The 18,519-nt window shown below is 44.5% G+C and overlaps 1 protein-coding gene across 1 annotated transcript; it reads left to right on the top strand.

Moving 5' to 3' along the window:
• Positions 1–14,479: 14,479 nt before the first annotated feature.
• Positions 14,480–16,381, top strand: LOC138675689 (uncharacterized). Its single transcript, XM_069764128.1, has 2 exons — positions 14,480–15,296; positions 15,771–16,381. Exons 1-2 carry the CDS (start codon positions 14,877–14,879, stop codon positions 16,296–16,298), a joined length of 948 nt encoding a protein of 315 aa, XP_069620229.1. The 5' UTR covers positions 14,480–14,876; the 3' UTR covers positions 16,299–16,381.
• Positions 16,382–18,519: the final 2,138 nt, after the last annotated feature.

The following is an 18,519-nucleotide window of genomic DNA, read 5'->3' as shown; positions in this document are numbered from 1 at the left end:
GGGGAAAAAATGAAACCCAAAAATGAAACCTTCTGAACACCAAAGAGACACTTTGACCCCTTCACAAACAAAGCATTCGCACGCAGGACCTGGAACACCATTCTAACCTGCTTCACGTGAGACTCCCAATCATCCGAGAAGACCAAAATATCATCCAAGTATACAATCAGGAATTTATCCAGGTACTCTCGGAAGATGTCATGCATAAAGGACTGAAATACTGATGGAGCATTAGAAAGCCCGAATGGCATAACCAGGTACTCAAAATGGCCCTCGGGCGTATTAAATGCTGTTTTCCATTCATCGCCCTGTTTAATACGCACAAGATTATACGCACCACGAAGATCTATCTTGGTGAACCAACTAGCCCCCTTAATCCGAGCAAACAAATCAGACAGCAGCGGCAAGGGGTACTGAAATTTGACTGTGATTTTATTTAGAAGGCGGTAATCAATACAAGGTCTCAGCGAACCATCCTTCTTGGCCACAAAAAAGAACCCTGCTCCCAATGGCGACGACGACGGGCGAATATGACCCTTCTCCAAGGATTCCTTTACGTAACTCCGCATAGCGGCGTGCTCAGGCACAGACAAATTAAACAGTCGACCCCTATGCGGAGGTAGGGCCCTGGACTTGGGCTCATCAAATACATCCCGGTAATCCGATAAGAACTCTGGGACCTCAGAAGGGGCGGATGACGAAATAGACAGAAATGGAACATCACCATGTACCCCCTGACAACCCCAGCTGGACACAGACATTGATTTCCAATCCAATACTGGGTTATGGACTTGTAGCCTTGGCAACCCCAACACGACCACATCATGCAGATTATGCAACACCAAAAAGTGAATATCCTCCTGATGCGCAGGAGCCATGCACATGGTCAGCTGGGTCCAGTATTGAGGCTTATTCTTGGCCAAAGGCTTGGCATCAATTCCTCTCAATGGAATAGGATACTGCAAGGGCTCCAAGAAAAACCCACAGCGCCTAGCAAACTCCAAGTCCATCAAATTCAGGGCAGCGCCTGAATCCACAAATGCCATGACAGAATAGGATGACAAAGAGCAGATCAAAGTAACGGACAAAAGAAATTTCGACTGTACCGTACCAATGGTGGCAGACCTAGCGAACCGCTTAGTGCGCTTAGGACAATCGGAGATAGCATGAGTGGAATCACCACAGTAAAAACACAGCCCATTCCGACGTCTGTGTTCTTGCCGTTCAGCTCTGGTCAAAGTCCCATCACATTGCATAGGCTCAGGTTTATGCTCAGGTAATACCGCCAAATGGTGCACAGTTTTACGCTCACGCAAGCGTCGATCGATCTGAATGGCCAAAGACATAGACTCATTCAGACCAGCAGGCATAGGAAATCCCACCATGACATCCTTAAGGGCTTCAGAGAGACCCTTTCTGAAAATTGCTGCCAGCGCACATTCATTCCATTGAGTGAGCACAGACCACTTCCTAAACCTCTGACAATATATCTCTACCTCATCCTGACCCTGACACAGAGCCAGCAAATTTTTCTCTGCCTGATCCACTGAATTAGGTTCATCATAAAGCAATCCGAGCGCCAGAAAAAACGCATCAATATTACATAATGCAGGATCTCCTGGCGCAAGGGAAAATGCCCAGTCTTGAGGGTTGCCACGTAATAAAGAAATAATGATCTTAACTTGTTGAACTGGGTCACCAGAGGAGCGGGGTTTCAAAGCCAGAAACAGTTTACAATTATTTTTAAAACTCAGAAACTTAGCTCTATCTCCAGAAAACAAATCAGGAATAGGAATTCTTGGTTCTAACATAGAATTCTGAACCACAAAGTCTTGAATATTTTGTGAGATGATCCACACAAGAAGACAGACCATTAATGTCCATCACTACACCTGTGTCCTGAACCACCCAAATGTCTAGGGGAAAAGAAAGACAAAACACACTGCAGAGAAAAAAAAATGGTCTCAGAACTTCTCTTTTCCCTCTATTGAGAAGCATTAGTACTTTGGGCCTCCAGTACTGTTATGAACTGGTGATTCAGAGACACAATGGACCTGGTGGTTAAGAGCACACAAAGTGACCTGATAGTTACTAATAACATAGGACGAGCTCTGAGACGTGGGAACTCTGCTGACAGCAATCCCTAATCCTATCACACCACACTAGAGGTAGCCGTGGAGCGCTCCTGACCAGACCTAGGCGCCTCGGGCACAGCCTGAGAAACTATCTAGCCCTGAAGATAGAAAAATAAGCCTACCTTGCCTCAGAGAAATTCCCCAAAGGAAAAGGCAGCCCCCCACATATAATGACTGTGAGTAAAGATGAAAATACAAACACAGAGATGAAATAGGTTTTAGCAAAGTGAGGCCCGACTTACTGAATAGACCGAGGATAGTTAAGATAGCTTTGCGGTCAGCACAAAAACCTACAAACAACCACGCAGAGGGCGCAAAAAGACCCTCCGTACCGACTAACGGCATGGAGGTGCTCCCTCTGCATCCCAGAGCTTCCAGCAAGCAAGAAAAACCAATATAGCAAGCTGGACAGAAAAAATATCAAACAAAAGTAACACAAGCAGAACTTAGCTTATGCAGGGCAGACAGGCCACAAGACGATCCAGGAGAGAGCAAGACCAATACTGGAACATTGACTGGAGGCCAGGAACAAAGAACTAGGTGGAGTTAAATAGAGCAGCACCTAACGACTTAACCTCGTCACCTGAGGAAGGGAACTCAGAAGCCGCAGCCCCACTCACATCCACCAGAGGAAGCTCATAGGCAGAACCAGCCGAAGTACCACTCATGACCACAGGAGGGAGCTTGACCACAGAATTCACAACACAAAGTAACTCAGAGTTCCCATACAGACTCCAGTGACAGGACTGGTTGTAAATCCCTTTATGTTGAAGTAAACTGGTTAAACATTTCAGTGCCTCAGTCTTTCATTTGGACAATAGCCATCTATCCAGGATCGGGATCATCACCGCTGGGAGAACCTGCTGCTGATCAAGTAAGTGCCTGTTCCCTCACGATACCCCTTACACTGTGCATTGCCTGAGGCCACAGCACCGGGTCAGGCCACCCGTCACATCTCCCTCAAGAGACAGACCCCATTGGTCCGGTGCTGGGTACCACGGTCTCCTGGGCGTCACATATGCATTATATTTTCTTTTGAAAAAGAGAAAGAAAAGGAAAATCCAGTCCTGTTGAGCTGCACTCCAATTTTTTCTATTTTCCTTGAACAGTTTAAATCACCTAATTTTTCCCATTCCAAAATAAAAGAATTAAAAAATAAACATATTTGGTATTGTTGTGTCAGAAAATCCTCAAGCTATCAAAATGAACGCAAACATAAGTAAATGAAAAGCCAGAATTGCTTGTTTTTTCATTCGGAGCACTTCCCTAAAAAAATACAATAAAAAGCAATCAAAATGTCATATGAACCCAAAAAGGGATGTCAATAAATGTGTCAGCTCAGCATGCAAAGAAGAAAGCTCTCACCCAGGTCTATAGAAAGAAAAAGAAAAATCCCTATCTAAACCCATTTTTTTTGTTACAATGGCCTGAAATTTTTTAACCACTAAAGTATCAAAAAAAACCTAATTGTAACGATCTGAAATATCATACCGCCAAGTAATTTTAAGAGCACAGTAAATTGTATAAAAAATAAAAACCCCAAAACAATGGCAGAGCTGCAGATTTCTCACCATTTCACCCCAATTTTTGCCTGTAATTCAATATATTATATAGCTAAATGAATGGTATCATTTAAAACTACAATATGTCCCACTAAAAAGCAAGATCTCACATGTTGACGGAAAAATAAAAAAGTTAGGGTTATTTGAACAAGAGGAGACAAAAATAAAAGAGGCTGAGTTCTTAACGGGTTAATCATACACAAAGTTATTAAAGGGAATATGTCATGCATATAGGGTTTACCTGTAGGTTAATAGCGTTAGAAATGGAAGGAAGGAAAGGCCCAGTTGCCATACTGAAAGTGTGGCACCCAGGGAAAAATTAACTTTATTTCTCCAGGGAGCCGCCAGCTTTCAGTCATGCAGGCGTCCCCACAGCAATTACAGTCACCACTCCCAGTACTGAGAACGGCGCCTGTAAGCACAGTACCGCACTGACTGACAGCCAGAAATTTACCAATACACTGCAGCACTCAGTGCTGTGAGTGGTGACTGTAATTGCTCTAGGAATACCAGTATATATTAACAAAAATCCCAATGTCATAATGCTGGTCTGGGCTGCAACACATGAACATAAAGTGCCCCCAGATCAGTCAAAAAAGCTCCATAGCAGACATGTTTATGAACAGGAGAAAAAGGGAGCATACAATATAAATAGTTTTATAAACAAGTGTCTTTATTAATACAAAAAAATACTAAAAATAGTAAGACAATTACATTTTAAGGTGTAATCCAGTCAAGCACGGGGGGAGGACCACCCCCTGCAACCTCCATATACATATAAAGGTAATAACCAAGGGGAAAAGGAAGCCCCACATATAAGTCACATGGAAGTCTGGGCCCACATGTACCTAAGTAAGTACCATGGCGAACAGTGACGCTAAGCTAATGGTAGTATATGGTACATAGTAAGGTAACAGATACCGTGGCTAGGCTTACCAGCGAGGGGTAAATAAACATAAACCATATAAGGTACCATAGGTGAAATGGTGCTGTTGAGACAAACCACAGTGCACATGTCTCACATCAGTGCACCAACAGGACTCTCCCTATCAGATATATATTGCATTAGGAAAAAATTGGAGATGGGTCCAAATGTAACAAAATACAAATTTGCCGGGGGCATCGATCCTGACCTGGCATATCATGGGTAAGCACATTTGGTGGTTTATGAACCGGGGTGTACTCAGATGGTAGTGCGCACTACATCATACATCTGATTTAAACTAGTCATTGGACCTAATACTGATACTATACCCTGGGTTCATTTATTTACTAACGGCACTTAGCCTGTTTCTCTTACCCATGCTGGCCATTGTTCCATCTTGTTTGTCAGGACTTTTGCCCCACTTTTTCCCGATTCTAGTCTTGTACTGTATATATCATAATTGTCGTTGTATATTTAATAAAATTTGTATTTTGTTACATTTGGACCCATCTCCAATTTTTTCCTAATGCAATATTTACCAGCGAGGGGTGCAGGAGGAGAGTCCCACCGTAAAAGAAAGCACCCCGACGCGCGTTTCGCGGCTCTAAAGCGCCGCTTTCTCAGTGCTGTGAGTGGTGACTGTAATTGCTCCAGGAATACCAGTATGACTGAAAGCTGTTGGCTCTTGGGAGAAATAAAGTTTCTCCAGGGAGAACTTTCAGTACCCTGGCCATTCACCTCCATAGTCCCATTAATCTGCAGATTAACAATATATCTACAGATTAATAATGTTATCGGACCTCACAGGATTCCTTTAAACTTTAGGCTCACGCTAGCAAAATCCTTTTTAGGAGAAGAGACAAAACTCAAGAATATCTAGATATAGCCAAGTAGGATGAGGGTGCAGAAGGATGTGAAATATGGAGAAATGTGGTTAAACTCAATTTACCACAGGAATTTACTTGATACTTTTGGAACGATTACTACAAAATATTTAACGTTGTGCTGTTTCGATGGAGGGACATAATATAGAAGAATGACAGACACAAACAAGTATTTGCCAGTCAACACAAACAATAGAGAAGCAACAACAATCTCTGACCCAACAGGCTTATAGTTCATCCATTATGTCAGCTAATTCCTGCTCAGATATCACGTACTCTGTTAGTCAGATTAACTCTAAGCTAAGGATACATATTGAACTCAGTAGAAATTCTGGTACATCTTGTGCTGTTTAAAATCTGGCACATTCACATTACATTGTAAACCATTCCAAGATCAATTTATTTATTTCTTAGGGGAAAACCCTGAGAATGTCATTCCTAATTATAATTCTTAATCTTATATTTCCCACAAAATCCTTCATTATATCATCCGGCGGCTCATGCACCCGATCAGCAAATTCACATATGAATCAAATTAGCAACCAAAAATATAGTTAACATTTTCCAATAATTACAGTATTTCAGCACTGTCACATCTATTTGATAATTCTAGCTTATTGCAACAGTCAAAAAAAATCTGAATGAAACAAAAATATTTCTATACAAATGTTCTGTAATCTTCACGCACTGAAATACATTTTGTCCTCATATAGTTTTAAAAAAGTCATGAAATTGCAATCGGAAAGCCAATAGTAAGGGTATGTTCACTTTACTGTAGGGGCATGCACTCGACATATGCCTGTTTGCTTATTCAGTAGCATGTGGCTGCTTTTCATTACAGTTATAATAAAAAACACATGCCAATGTATACCAACTAAATGTTTGCAAAAGGGCACTCTTTTACATACAGTTGACTTTAGAAGTCTATGGGAATGTCGACATATATGTTGGGAAGGGGTTGTCCACTACTCCGACAACCACTTCTCAATCACTAACAGTCTATACTCACCTCTTTTGCTTGCGCCATTCCAGTGACATCAGCAGCAGGCTTGCATGACATTATGTTGCGAGATCCCTTCAATCAGCAGCCACTAATGGGCTTCTTCACTCTCATTTCCTTTAGATGAAACTGACATCCAGAGTGAGTAAGCAGCAGAAGTTTTTTTTGGCTTTCAATCAACATGGAGATATCCCCTTGAGAAAGCGGCATGGCAGTGCCACGAAACGCGCTTCGGGGCTCTCTCTCTGGCTGTGCCTCTCCTCTTCACCCTTTTTTTGGTAAGCCCACCTCTAATAGCTGACGCTATGCCATAGACAATAGATGATTTTTGCTCTTATGCCAGCATATGTGATTGGACTACCCGATGTACTGTTTTCCATAGGGGCTTACCAATTTCATGTTGTGTGTGGGGACTGGGTTTTTTGCTCTTCTCCCTTGGGTAACTACCTAGTATTGTTGGGGTGAATTGGGGTGGCAGCTCTCCTTCTGTTATTTATTGGAATAGAAATATAACGACGTATTACTGAAAGCTATTTTAATGTTTGTACTAATAAAGACTCTTTTTATATATATTCCCAGTGTATGCTCCTTGTTCTCCCCTTTTGTAACATGGAGATTCAGTAGGGGTTGTCGAAGTAGAGGACAAACCCTATAATATATTCACTGCAGAACCTAAAGCCAAATATACTGTATACTATGGGCCCAATGTCATTCTGGGCAGGGTTTTCCAGATGTTTTCAGCTGGAGTGATTCTATGCATGTCTCCAATTTTTACTCAAATTTGAGAAAATCAGGTAACGAGCAACTTTTTGGGCTAAAATTTTGCAAAAAAAGGTTAAGGACAAAAATAAAGAACATTTTTTTTTAGCCAAATAAACCACGTGAGTCATTTTGAAGAATTTGGTGCAAAAAAATCTATGAACACCACAAGACATAAAAAGAGAAGTAGCTTAAAAATAACGTAAAAGAGGAACGTGATATAAGGTATAGAAGTAGGCATTTCATATACTACAAGGAGATTTGACATTTTTATGTGGTTATTCGATCCTTAATTAATATAATTGAAAATGGCAAAAAATTGACCTTACACACAGGTATGGATAGATCTACATAAATAAATACCAACTCTCTACAGTGGTACCTAAAGCGGATTAATTTAGTAACTGAGTGTAATTTATACATTTCGTAAAACATCTAAATGAAAAGATGTATCTTCAATACCTTCCTTATAATGTTCTTAGACATGTCTAGTTTGCTCTAACTTAGTGGAAAAATCATTAGCAGAATAACAAGTGTTTATAGTAGTTTTCCATAATTTAAAATCTATACCCATGGTTTTAAATAAGGAAAATACAAATTTTGCTCCAATTTCCAGTTGTCTTTTTGTGTGTTTCCTACAGCTGCTGTTGTCAATCTTTGTGTGCTGTTACCTAAATTCATAGTAAGTTGCTATAAGATGTTTATTGGCATACTATAAATTAAATAAAGGGAATTCAATATATCATTAAAACAAATATTTTTGTGGTGGACTAATTGTATCATAACCAGTGATGGACTTATTTTGTGCTTTGTAGTGATATAGTGGTCTTGAATGACTGAATGTATTGAATAAGAGTTGTGATGCACCCTCACCTCACCAGCCCGCCTCATGTCACTATAACGTCAGAAGTATCACGATGTGCGGTCTCCCCACTTTCACCAATGTGACGTTTCGCACCCTCTGCAGACATGTAAGGTCAGCTTGGCACAGTTTTACACAGATGCCCACTGTATACAGGGGCCCAGGGAGGCACCGGGAGTGAGAGAATGTGACCCATGCAGCGGCTGATAACCCTGACAGGCTGAGAGGCCCCTTTTACTAGCACCTGTGAAACAGAGTGATATCAGCCCGATAGGACTTCCACCAGTTCCTCGTTAGATATAAGCCCAGTTCGTTAACAGGATTATAATGGGCAACTAACCAGCCTGGTAGCATGGCAAGTTAAACCAAGAAACAGATGTGTGGATTCGTGGATAGAGATAAAAGAGCAGCCCAAGGTTAAATTATAAATTTAATTGCTTTAAGGGCACACTACATAATACACTATATGCACAAAGGTTATACCTATACAATGGTCAGTGTTGTGAATTCTGTTGTCAAGCTCCCTCCTGTGGTCACGAATGGTACTTCGGCTGGTTCTGTCCATGGGCTTCCTCTGGTGGTTGTGAGTGGGGCTGCGGCTTCTGACTTTCCTTCCACAGGTGACGAGGTTAATTTGTTAGCTGTCTGCTCTATTTACTCCACTTAGATCATTGCTCCATGCCACCTGTCAATGTTCCAGTATTGGTCTAGTTCGCTCCTGGATCGTTCTTGTGACCTGTCTTCCCAGCAGAAGCTAAGTTCCTGCTTGTTTTTCTCTTGTTTGCTATTTTTCTGTCCAGCTTGCTATTTTGATTTTTGTCTTGCTTGCTGGAAGCTCTGGGATGCAGAGGGGCGCCTCCGCACTGTGAGTCGGTGCGGAGGGTCTTTTTGCTCCCTCTGCGTGGTCTTTTTGTAGTTTTTGTGCTGACCGCAAAGTTACCTTTCCTATCCTCTGTCTGTTCAGTAAGTCGGGCCTCTCTTTGCTAAATCTATTTCATCTCTGTGTTTGTAATTTTCATCTTTACTCACAGTCATTATATGTCGGTGGCTGCCTTTTCCTTTGGGGAATTTCTCTGAGGCAAGGTAGGCTTAATTTTTCTATCTTTAGGGCTAGCTAGTTCCTTAGGCTGTGACGAGTTGCATAGGGAGCGTTAGGAGCAATCCACGGCTATTTCTAGTGTGTGTGATAGGATTAGGGATTGCAGTCAGCAGAGTTCCCACGTCCCAGAGCTTGTCCTGTATTATTAGTAACTATCAGGTCATTCCGTGTGCTCTTAACCACCAGGTCCATTATTGTCCTAACCACCAGGTCATAACAGTACAGGTGGCCCAAAGTATTAATGCATCTCAATAGAGGGATAAGAGAAGTTCTGAGACCATTTTTTTTTCCTTGCAGTGTGTTTTGTCTCTCTTTTCCCCTTTACCTCTGGGTGGTTTAGGATACAGGTGTAGATATGGACATTCAAGGTCTGTCTTCTTGTATGGATAATCTCACTACAAGGGTACAAAACATTCAAGATTTTGTGGTTCAGAATCCGATGTCAGAGCCTAGGATTCCAATTCCTGATTTGTTTTTTGGGGATAGATCTAAGTTTCTGAATTTCAAAAATAATTGTAAATTGTTTCTTGCTTTGAAACCTCGCTCCTCAGGTGACCCTGTTCAACAAGTGAAAATCATTATTTCTTTGTTACGTGGCGACCCTCAGGACTGGGCATTTTCCTTTACGCCAGGAGATCCGGCATTGCGTGATGTTGATGCGTTTTTTCTGGCGCTTGAATTGCTTTATGATGAACCAAATTCAGTGGATCAGGCAGAGAAAATCTTGCTGGCTCTGTGTCAGGGTCAGGATGAGGTAGAGATATAATGTCAGAAGTTTAGGAAGTGGTCTGTACTCACTCAGTGAAATGAATGTGCCCTGGCAGCAATTTTCAGAAAGGGTCTCTCTGAAGCCCTTAAGGATGTCATGGTGGGATTTCCCATGCCTGCTGGTCTGAATGAGTCTATGTCTTTGGCCATTCAGATCGATCGACGCTTGCGTGAGCGTAAAGCTGTGCACCATTTGGCGGCATTATCTGAGCATAGACCTGAGCCTATGCAATGTGATAGGACTTTGACCAGAACTGAACGGCAAGAACACAGACGTCGGAATGGGCTGTGTTTTTACTGTGGTGATTCCACTCATGCTATCTCCAACTGTCCTAAGCGCACTAAGCGTTTCGCTAGGTCTGCCACCATTGGTACGGTACAGTCGAAATTTCTTTTGTCCGTTACTCTGATTTGCTCTTTGTCATCCTATTCTGTTATGGCATTTGTGGATTCAGGCGCTGCCCTGAATTTGATGGACTTGGAGTTTGCTAGGCGCTGTGGTTTTTTCTTGGAGCCCTTGCAGTATCCTATTCCATTGAGAGGAATTGATGCTACGCCTTTGGCCAAGAATAAGCCTCAGTACTGGACCCAATTGACCATGTGCATGGCTCCTACACATCAGGAGGATATTCGCTTTTTGGTGTTGCATAATCTGCATGATGTGGTCGCTTTGGGGTTGCCATGGCTACAGGTCCATAATCCAGTATTGGATTGGAAATCTATGTCTGTGTCCAGCTGGGGTTGTCAGGGGGTACATGGTGATGTTCCATTTTTGTCTATTTCGTCATCCACCCCTTCTGAAGTCCTGGAGTTTTTGTCGTATTACCGGGATGTATGTGAGTTCGCCCTTAATAATCGGGCCAGCTCGGCTACTTTGGTTTCGCCGTTTTTCTGCAATTCTGGTTTCCATCCTCGTTTCTCTTCAGGGCAGGTTGAGTCTTCGGACTGTCCTGGTGTAGATACTGTGGTGGATAGGTTGCAGCAGATTTGGACTCATGTGGTGGACAATTTGACATTGTCCCAGGAGAAGGCTCAACGTTTCGCTAACCGCCGACGCTGTGTGGGTCCCCGACTTCGTGTTGGGGATTTGGTTTGGTTGTCATCTCGTTATGTTCCTATGAAGGTTTCCTCTCCTAAGTTTAAGCCTCGTTTCATTGGTCCGTATAAGATTTCTGAGGTTCTCAATCCTGTGTCATTTCGTTTGACCCTTCCACCTTCTTTTGCCATCCATAATGTATTCCATAGGTCGTTGTTGCGGAGATACGTGGCGCCTGTGGTTTCATCCGTTGATCCTCCGGCCCCTGTGTTGGTCGAGGGGGAGTTGGAGTATGTGGTGGAGAAGATTTTGGATTCTCGTATTTCGAGACGGAAACTCCAGTACCTGGTCAAGTGGAAGGGTTATGGTCAGGAAGATAATTCCTGGGTCTTTGCCTCTGATGTTCATGCTGCCGATCTGGTTCGTGCCTTTCATTTGGCTCGTCCTGGTCGGCCTGGGGGCTCTGGTGAGGGTTCGGTGACCCCTCCTCAAGGGTGGGGTACTGTTGTGAATTCTGTTGTCAAGCTCCCTCCTGTGGTCATGAATGGTACTTCGGCTGGTTCTGTCCATGGGCTTCCTCTGGTGGTTGTGAGTGGGGCTGCGGCTTCTGAGTTTCCTTCCACAGGTGACGAGGTTAATTCGTTAGCTGTCTGCTCTATTTACTCCACTTAGATCATTGCTCCATGCCACCTGTCAATGTTCCAGTATTGGTCTAGTTCGCTCCTGGATAGTTCTTGTGACCTGTCTTCCCAGCAGAAGCTAAGTTCCTGCTTGTTTTTCTCTTGTTTGCTATTTTTCTGTCCAGCTTGCTATTTTGATTTTTGTCTTGCTTGCTGGAAGCTCTGGGATGCAGAGGGGCGCCTCCGCACCGTGAGTCGGTGCGGAGGGTCTTTTTGCGCCCTCTGCGTGGTCTTTTTGTAGTTTTTGTGCTGACCGCAAAGTTACCTTTCCTATCCTCTGTCTGTTCAGTAAGTCGGGCCTCTCTTTGCTAAATCTATTTCATCTCTGTGTTTGTAATTTTCATCTTTACTCACAGTCATTATATGTGGGGGCTGCCTTTTCCTTTGGGGAATTTCTCTGAGGCAAGGTAGGCTTAATTTTTCTATCTTTAGGGCTAGCTAGTTCCTTAGGCTGTGACGAGTTGCATAGGGAGCGTTAGGAGCAATCCACGGCTATTTCTAGTGTGTGTGATAGGATTAGGGATTGCGGTCATCAGAGTTCCCACGTCCCAGAGCTTGTCCTGTATTATTAGTAACTATCAGGTCATTCCGTGTGCTCTTAACCACCAGGTCCATTATTGTCCTAACCACCAGGTCATAACAGGTCAGATATGCAAATACCGGTGAAGTTTATCAGGTATAAGTAGACAGAACATATCAATTACTGGGTTGCTGCTTGACCATGCATGTGCTGGGCCGCAGGGGGCATGGGCTGCCAGCTAGTTCCTAGGTCCTTCATAGCATGTTACTCAATGTGGCCACCACTTTCTAAATGCATAACAGAAAGAGATAGACCACATGGACTTATACCAGCCTTTATTCCCTTTGGGTTACTCTCCTTCTGCCCTCTAGGCTGAACCTAAATCCCCTTCCCTTGCCTTTAGCATCCAAAATCTCCAGAACCTAAGATGGGTCATAATTTCTCAATGAATGATCCTAGGGAGGCGGTTTTGGCAATATTGATGCAGCTGGGCCCCTTCTATGTGTTAAGACCACAGCTTTGCTACCTGGCTCCTGCTAGCCATTCTACATATCTCCTCACCTTGTGGTGCTAAAATGGATCAAGACCCTGGAAGGTGTTTGGTCTATTCCAGAGATCTCAAAAATGTAACCCGTGTGTGGACAGGATGTACGACAAGTACATATTCTCCTTATGAAATCATAGCTGACTCAACAAAGCAGTAAGATCACATGGTATCCAGCAGGGGATCTTGCTGTAGGAGCATGGAGACTAGCTAGCTGATAGAGGTGTGAACTTCTTCTCTGAATCTTGAGAAGGCTGGACTCCCCTGCTGAGCTTTGTGTCCTGTTAAGGTACCGTCACACAGTGCAATTTAGATCGCTACGACGGCACGATTTGTGACGTTGCATCGTCGCTTAATTATCGTTTCAAACATCGTAGACTGCGGTCACACTACACGATGCACGACGCTGAAGCGATAAATTCATGACGTATTTGCGATGTAGAAGTCGTATGGGACAGTCGTACGGTCATGTCACACACGACGATTCAGAGCAAATTTTGCATAATCTGTGCGTGACGTTGTTCACAAGGGGCGTGTTGTGCCACTAGTTAGTGTGGTGATAGGCCAAAGGTTCTGTGCACACAATTGGTTGGAAAATTTGTCACCTGAGCGCTATTGTTCCCAATGCCACTTCACTGCTTTCAAAATTTCCTTTCTTCACTTCGTACTTGGACACTTGGTGGACCTGGACATCGGAATTTTGTACCTCGCTGAATATACCACGCTTTGCACCGCTGCTTCGAGGTATGTAAACCGCTTGGGCGTGGTGGATGGAACGCTGTATGGACGGCATGAGTGCTTCGTTCCACCACTGAAGCGAAGTGGATGGTACACTGTTGTGACTGGAGGGCTACAATGTGGCAGATGGTACGCTGTTGTGCTTGGTTGTGACTGGTGGGCTACAGCGTGGTAGATGGAACTCAGTTTGTTCGGCATGACCGCTTCGTTCCACCGCTGAAGCGATGCGGATGGTACGCTGGTGTGACTGCTTATGACCGGTTGTGTGTGATGAGCTAGAGCGTGGCAGATGGCACAATGTATGGTCACCATGAGCGCTTTGTGTGGCTGCTGTAAGGAAGCGGGCGGTACACTGTTTTGGGTTATGGTGGACTATAGGCGCGGCAGATGGAAGAAGCGATGCGGATGGTACGCTGTTGTGACTGGTCGTGACTGGTGGGCTACAGCGTGGTAGATGGAACTCAGTTTGTTCGGCATGACCGCTTCGTTCCACCGCTGAAGCGATGCGGATGGTACGCTGTTGTGACTGCTTATGACCGGTTGTGTCTGTTGCGCTACAGCGTGGCAGATGGTACAATGTATGGTCACCATGAGCGCTTTGTGTGGCTGCTGTAGGGAAGCGGGCGGTACACTGTTTTGGGTTATGGTGGACTATAGGCGCGGCAGATTGAAGAAGCGATGCGGATGGTACGCTGTTGTGACTGGTCGTGACTGGTGGGCTACAGCGTGGTAGATGGAACTCAGTTTGTTCGGCATGACCGCTTCGTTCCACCGCTGAAGCGATGCGGATGGTACGCTGTTGTGACTGCTTATGACCGGTTGTGTCTGTTGCGCTACAGCGTGGCAGATGGTACAATGTATGGTCACCATGAGCGCTTTGTGTGGCTGCTGTAGGGAAGCGGGCGGTACACTGTTTTGGGTTATGGTGGACTATAGGCGCGGCAGATTGAAGAAGCGATGCGGATGGTACGCTGTTGTGACTGGTCGTGACTGGTCGTGACTGGTGGGCTACAGCGTGGTAGATGGAACTCAGTTTGTTCGGCATGACCGCTTCGTTCCACCGCTGAAGCGATGCGGATGGTACGCTGTTGTGACTGCTTATGACCGGTTGTGTCTGTTGAGTTAGAGCGTGGCAGATGGTACAATGTATGGTCACCATGAGCGCTTTGTGTGGCTGCTGTAGGGAAGCGGGCGGTACACTGTTTTGGGTTATGGTGGACTATAGGCGCGGCAGATGGAAGAAGCGATGGTAGGCATGAGCGCTTTGTGTGGCTGCTGTTGTTAAGCGTTTGGCACACTGGCAAAAGTATTGTTAATAGGACGCTTTGTCAACCATGTAATTTTTTTTTTTAATTACTTTTTAGATGTCAAATCGTGTGGAGTTCATCCGGGATTTCATCGAGATTTATCAGTCTTTTCCCTGCCTCTGGAAAATAAAATCTCCTGAGTATTGTAACAGGGAAAAGAGGAGGGAGGGTTACTTACAGCTCATTGAGCTTTACAATCGTCAGGCACCAGATGAGGCAGCTAACGAAGCAGTTATTAAAAAGAAAATCCAGGCGCTCCGCACGGTCTGGAGGAAGGAGCTGAACAAGGTTCTTCAGACTACAAGGTCCGGAGCTTCCACTGAAGAAGTTTATGTGCCAAAACTGTGGTATTTTGAGCATCTTAATTTTCTGAGGGACCAAGAGGTGCCACGGACTTCAACGTGTCTTCGATTGTTGGCACCTGTGGAACCAATAGTTTCGGAGAACCACGCCGAGCAGGAGTCACAAGGGCAACAAGTAAGTAGCTCTTTGGACGAAAGTTCACCAATGTGTCCTATAATTACATAATTTTTCTCTGCATTTTAGGTTTTATACTTCTGATTATCACATCAGTTTAAAGTTGTTACAAAAACATGTACACATAAGTAACCCTGTTGCAGTCAAGAATTATAAGGGGAACGTAATATGTATGAAATGGAGATATATGTAAACCATACCATCGAAGCAATATAGAAAATAGTATCGCGTCAAGCTGCCGATGTACTCTTGTTGAGACTATTTAGACTATTAAATATTGGTCAGGTTCCCATAGCAGTCAGAACAGTGTAGTTCAAAGTATTCAATAAAAGGGAGGGTTAAAGAATATTACTAAGCATCAAATATATTATAATCTTTTTGTTACCTACTACGAATATATAGTTTGGATGCGGTTATGGTGGTACTACTTTTTGTTGCCGGGTTCATAACTTTTTTTTTTTTTCCCCCCCCCAGGATGACAGTGCGCAGGAGAGTACACTTGACTGTTCACAGGACTGCACAACAACAGATCTAGTGGAGGCTGCACCTGCCAGGAGTCAATCGAGGCAAGTTCAAAGAAAACGGAAAGCCACCTCAGACGCCTCAAATGAACTATTGAGCCTGGCAAAGAAGGTGTTGACAAGAAATGTTAGCCCTGCGTTAGAGGGGTTTGGACACTATGTGGTTGACAAACTGGCAAAAATGGACGACAACCAAAGAATACTAGCAGAGCGTCTGATTCTGGAAGCAGTAAACAAGGGTACTGATGGCGATTTGGACAAGAACACTTGTTTGGTCTCTTCCCGGCCAATACAGCGGACAGAGCCATCAAATTTCAATGGTTGGTCACAGGGTCAGACATCGATGCGACACAATCCTCACGTTTCCCACTTCGGCCAGCCACCCCCTAATAACTCCTACACACCAATACCTTTACATATGGCTTCGCCCATCAGGCACCAAAATTTTCAGCCGGAACAATCGTCGTATCATAATTTGTGATTTCCTAACTACTTTTACATCCCTTTTTTTTTTTTGTCTTGTTAAAATAATGTTTGAAATAAAAGCTTTTATTATACATTCTATCACTACTTTTTGATTGGTGTGTCTCAATCACAGCACTGTATGAGGGAACAAATTAACGTAACAAATTCATGTACAGTTAACTAAAAAAAAAAAATCGAATGAAAGTTTAACTAAATCTTTTAATTGGAACAACAAAAAATGGATTATTGGCCCGCCTACAACTGCTGGCACATGTCCCGCAGCTTCTGCAGCTCCTCCATTGCCACATTGTGCTGCTCCTGAATATGTGCCATAGTGTGGAGTAACTTGTCTATGCCGGCTTCAATATCCTCTTTGTTGACAGTGACGAGAGCTGTGGGTCAAAAAACATAACATTAATAACACTGTAGTATCCCGATGTGTCTTTGCTTCTGTGAATGAAAAAAAATAAAAAAAATAAGCAAAGGGGGGGGGGGGGGGAGGGTGGTTGTTTGGGTTGGGGGTGAAAGAGTGGGCCTGCAACAAAATCCAAATAACTTAATTGTGGGAACCTACTAGAATGTTGAGGCACGGAGGGCACTTCTGGATCTGAGTCGCTGTTGAATGCCTCGTGCTGTCGGCGGCGGCGCTGTCTCTTTGCCTCTGTGAAGGAAAAAAAAAAAACAAGGTCTGTCAGCATATATGGCAACAGTGGCTGCCGGGGGAGGGGGGGGGTGTTAAGAGGGGACCTGCAACTTAATCCAAATCACATAATTGTGGGAACCTACTAGGATCTGGAGGAGTTGACCCGGAGGGCACAGATCCAGGAGAGGCTGGGCGGGATGCCTCGTGGCGGCGGTGGTGCTGTGTCTTTGACTCTGTGAAGAAAAAAAAAAAAAAAAATTTTTTTAAAAGTTCTGTTAGCATATATGGCAACACTGGCTGCCGGGGGGGGGAAGGGGACCAGAAACAAAATCCAAATAACATTTTTGTGGGAACCTACTAGGATCTGGAGGAGTTGACCCGGAGGGCTCCGGGACATTGGACCCTGAGGGCACAGAGCCAGAAGAGGCTGGGCGGGATGCCTCGTGGCGGCGGCGGTGCTGTGTCTTTGCCTCTGTGAAGAAAAAAAAAAAAAAATTTTTGAAAAAGGTCTGTTAGCATATATGGCCACACTGGCTGCCGGGGGGGGGAAGGGGACCAGAAACAAAATCCAAATAACATTTTTGTGGGAACCTACTAGGATCTGGAGGAGTTGACCCGGAGGGCTCCGGGACATTGGACCCTGAGGGCACAGAGCCAGAAGAGGCTGGGCGGGATGCCTCGTGGCGGCGGCGGTGCTGTGTCTTTGCCTCTGTGAAGAAAAAAAAAAAAAAAAAAATTTTTGAAAAAGGTCTGTTAGCATATATGGCCACACTGGCTGCCGGGGGGGGGGAAGGGGACCAGAAACAAAATCCAAATAACATTTTTGTGGGAACCTACTAGGATCTGGAGGAGTTGACCCGGAGGGCTCCGGGACATTGGACCCTGAGGGCACAGAGCCAGAAGAGGCTGGGCGGGATGCCTCGTGGCGGCGGCGGTGCTGTGTCTTTGCCTCTGTGAAGAAAAAAAAAAAAAAAAAAATTTTTGAAAAAGGTCTGTTAGCATATATGGCCACACTGGCTGCCGGGGGGGGGAAGGGGACCAGAAACAAAATCCAAATAACATTTTTGTGGGAACCTACTAGGATCTGGAGGAGTTGACCCTGAGGGCACAGAGCCAGAAGAGGCTGGGCGGGAAGCCTCGTGGCGGCGGTGGTGCTGTGTCTTTGCCTCTGTGAAGGGAAAAAAAAAAAAAAAAGGTCTGTCAGCATATACAGCATATATGGCAACACTGGCTGCCGGGGGGGGGGGGGAGGAGGGGACCTGCAACCAAACCCAAATCACATTATTGTGGGAACCTACTAGGATCAGTTGTCTTTGACCCGGAGGGCTCTGGGACTTCAGAGGCGGTGTGTGATGCCTCGTGTCTACGGCGGCGCTGTCTCTTTGCCTCTGTGAAGGAAAAAAAAAGTTCGGTCAGCAGTTAGCTGTGCCACATAGTACTTTTCACCGTTCATACTGTCCCATAGCTGTGGCACATAGTGGCTCTGCAACGTTCAAACTGTCCCATAGCTGTGGCACATAGTGGCTCTGCAACATTCAAACTGTCCCATAGCTGTGGCACATAGTGGCTCTGCAACATTCAAACTGTCCCATAG

The sequence above is a fragment of the Ranitomeya imitator genome, chromosome 4 (genome assembly GCF_032444005.1).
Source record: "Ranitomeya imitator isolate aRanImi1 chromosome 4, aRanImi1.pri, whole genome shotgun sequence".
Classification (NCBI taxonomy): domain Eukaryota; kingdom Metazoa; phylum Chordata; class Amphibia; order Anura; family Dendrobatidae; genus Ranitomeya; species Ranitomeya imitator.
Note: the sequence above shows the minus strand (reverse complement) of the source record. Positions and strands in the feature narration are given on the sequence as shown.

What these genes read in the sequence shown, in the direction of transcription:
- LOC138675689 (XM_069764128.1), top strand. Translation starts at nt 14,877, where the DNA reads ATGTCAAATCGTGTGGAGTTCATCCGGGATTTCATCGAGATTTATCAG. An exon ending in AGGAGTCACAAGGGCAACAA is followed by an intron (nt 15,297 to 15,770) that starts GTAAGTAGCTCT and finishes TCCCCCCCCCAG; the next exon opens with GATGACAGTGCGCAGGAGAG.